Source organism: Pelmatolapia mariae, linkage group LG16_19 (assembly GCF_036321145.2).
Source record: "Pelmatolapia mariae isolate MD_Pm_ZW linkage group LG16_19, Pm_UMD_F_2, whole genome shotgun sequence".
NCBI lineage: Eukaryota > Metazoa > Chordata > Actinopteri > Cichliformes > Cichlidae > Pelmatolapia > Pelmatolapia mariae.
The window spans coordinates 28,743,827-28,746,069 of record NC_086241.1 but is presented as its reverse complement, the minus strand read 5'-3'; the positions used below and the strand labels follow the sequence as shown (position 1 = coordinate 28,746,069).

The window sequence follows — 2,243 nt, the reverse complement described above, 5'->3', positions numbered from 1 at the left end:
ACCTCTGTTACCACAGACATTGCACACGCTTACGTCATTGTCGTGCTTACGTCACTCTCGCAAACAAAATCACGGTTTAGTAACGCAGTAATGCAGCGTGCTTAGTACAGGAAAGTAACAGTAATCTAATTACCTTTTTTGCAATAGCAATCCCTTACTTTACTAATTTCTTGAAAAAAAGGAATCAGATTACTGCCCATCTCTAAACATATTCAGTGTTATAAAATTAAGTTTGTGATTGAAGAGAAGCAGGTTAGAAAATGGTTTTGAAGTAAAGGTGGTTTTATGTGGGTTTCATGTTTATAGAGTTGTCTGACAGTAAAGCTACTTTTTCACAAGAGGTTGCCATAGCAGTTTGCTTCAGCAGATTTTTATCAGACACCCCTCCTGATGCAACACCACAGAGATTTGTTTCTCTTTGTGGGATCTTTCAGGTTCAAACCAGGGAACTTTCACTTAACAGCCAAAAGTATAAACCCCTTTGCTATGGAGCCACTCTGGCCAGATGTCAGACAATAAAACCAGGAATGTGTGTACATGGCAACAGTTTTATTGTGAATTCACTTGGACTGAAATGCAACTGATGTTAGCACAGAAACAAATAGACAGAAATGACACTTCATGCTTACACTGAATGCATATTGGTTTCCCCACTGTATTGCAAATCTAAATAATCCACTAGGTCGTCAGTTACTCTTATACAAAGTGTTTATGATATGCACAAGCATGATGCAGAAATATGAAGGTTAATGGTGAATCTGAAAGGGTGTGTCACACACCTGTAAAAGTTTATTACAAAGAAATTTACAGAGATCATTTCCATCAAACCATAGGCAGCATAAAGGGAAACACAAGGCAGGCAATATCTACTATATGTAGTATCTACTACGCAGTATCTATTAGTACTCTGGGCTATTTCACTTCATATTTTCTTGTACTTCCCCAGATATAATGTACTAATATGAAAAATGTTCTGACTGAAAGTTGGAATGATTTGATTATGTAAAATGACAATTGTTTTAAATAACTGCACAAAACCTTTTAAGGACAAAATTACTTCAACTTAGCATTAAGTTTTAATACAAGGAATGATTTTGGCCTGAGAAAGCAGATTTTTTAGATGTTTAGAAATTTCCTTCATTTTAAGCCCATAAATGAAAGGATTTAGCAGAGGCTGATAGAGCATTATTTGTAATGTCATTATTATGCGTGTGGTTTTTGGAAAATCTGATTTCACACGAGCTATGCTTATATCATACACAAAAAACATAGAGTAACTGATTAAAACTAACATGTGAGGTAAACAAGTCTCTGCAGTTTTCTTCCTAATTTCTTTACAACTTCGATGAGAAACTATAAATATTTTTGTGTATGTATAAACTATGAAGAGCATAGGAAGTATTGCAAGATCAATTAGAAGGAACACACCAAAGATGGTAATTAATCTTGATCTTTCACACTGAAGAGTGTAAACTGCATTGTTACAAAATATTCCTTTTATATTAGAGTCACACAGTTTAGCTTCAGCACTCGCTATTGCTTGGACAGCAATATGACAAGCAGGTACAAGCCAAGCCACAACCAGGAAAATACTCACAGTGGTTTTTCTCATGATAGTTTGATATTCCAGAGGTTTACATATAGCCACATATCTGTCATAGGCCATGGCAGCCAACAGAAGGAACTCTGAACAACCTAGAGTGTAAAACATAAAAAACTGAAAGAGACAGGCGGAATATGTTGTGACTTGTTTTTCAGATAAAAAGTCAATCAGAAGTTTTGGGTACATAGTTGTGCTGTAAAGAACAGAGTTAAGTAGCAAAGCTGCAATGAAAATGTACATAGGCTCATGGAGGTTTTTATGAATCCAGATGAGATACAGAATAGTAGAATTAGTGCAGATTATTAGAATATATAATGTAAACATAATGAAAAAGAAAACATATCTGTACTTGTTAATTTCTGTGTACCAGTCCAGAGTTAGATATGTAACATTTGACTCTTCATCCATGAATCTTTGCAAAGACGAAACATAAAAAATACCGAACTTGTAAAGTAAAAATCCAAAACAAAAAGAAAAACAAACAAAAACAAAACTATACCAGTATTCACCTGCTGTTGTGTCTCCAGTTCATAAAAAGATCTAAACTTAAAATCTGTCTCTGAGCACCTTCATCCACCAAACACACAAAGTGTATCATTTGAGTCTCTTTAAGGTTTTTATCAGTTTGCCTCATCCTCAA

At 34.8% G+C, this 2,243-nt stretch overlaps 1 protein-coding gene across 1 annotated transcript; it reads right to left on the bottom strand.

Annotated features, from left to right (window-relative positions):
- Positions 1-1,069: 1,069 nt before the first annotated feature.
- Positions 1,070-2,029, bottom strand: LOC134644525 (olfactory receptor 13C2-like). Its single transcript, XM_063497615.1, has one exon. It carries the CDS (start codon positions 2,009-2,011, stop codon positions 1,070-1,072), a length of 942 nt encoding a protein of 313 aa, XP_063353685.1. The 5' UTR covers positions 2,012-2,029.
- Between the last annotated feature and the right edge of the window lie 214 nt (positions 2,030-2,243).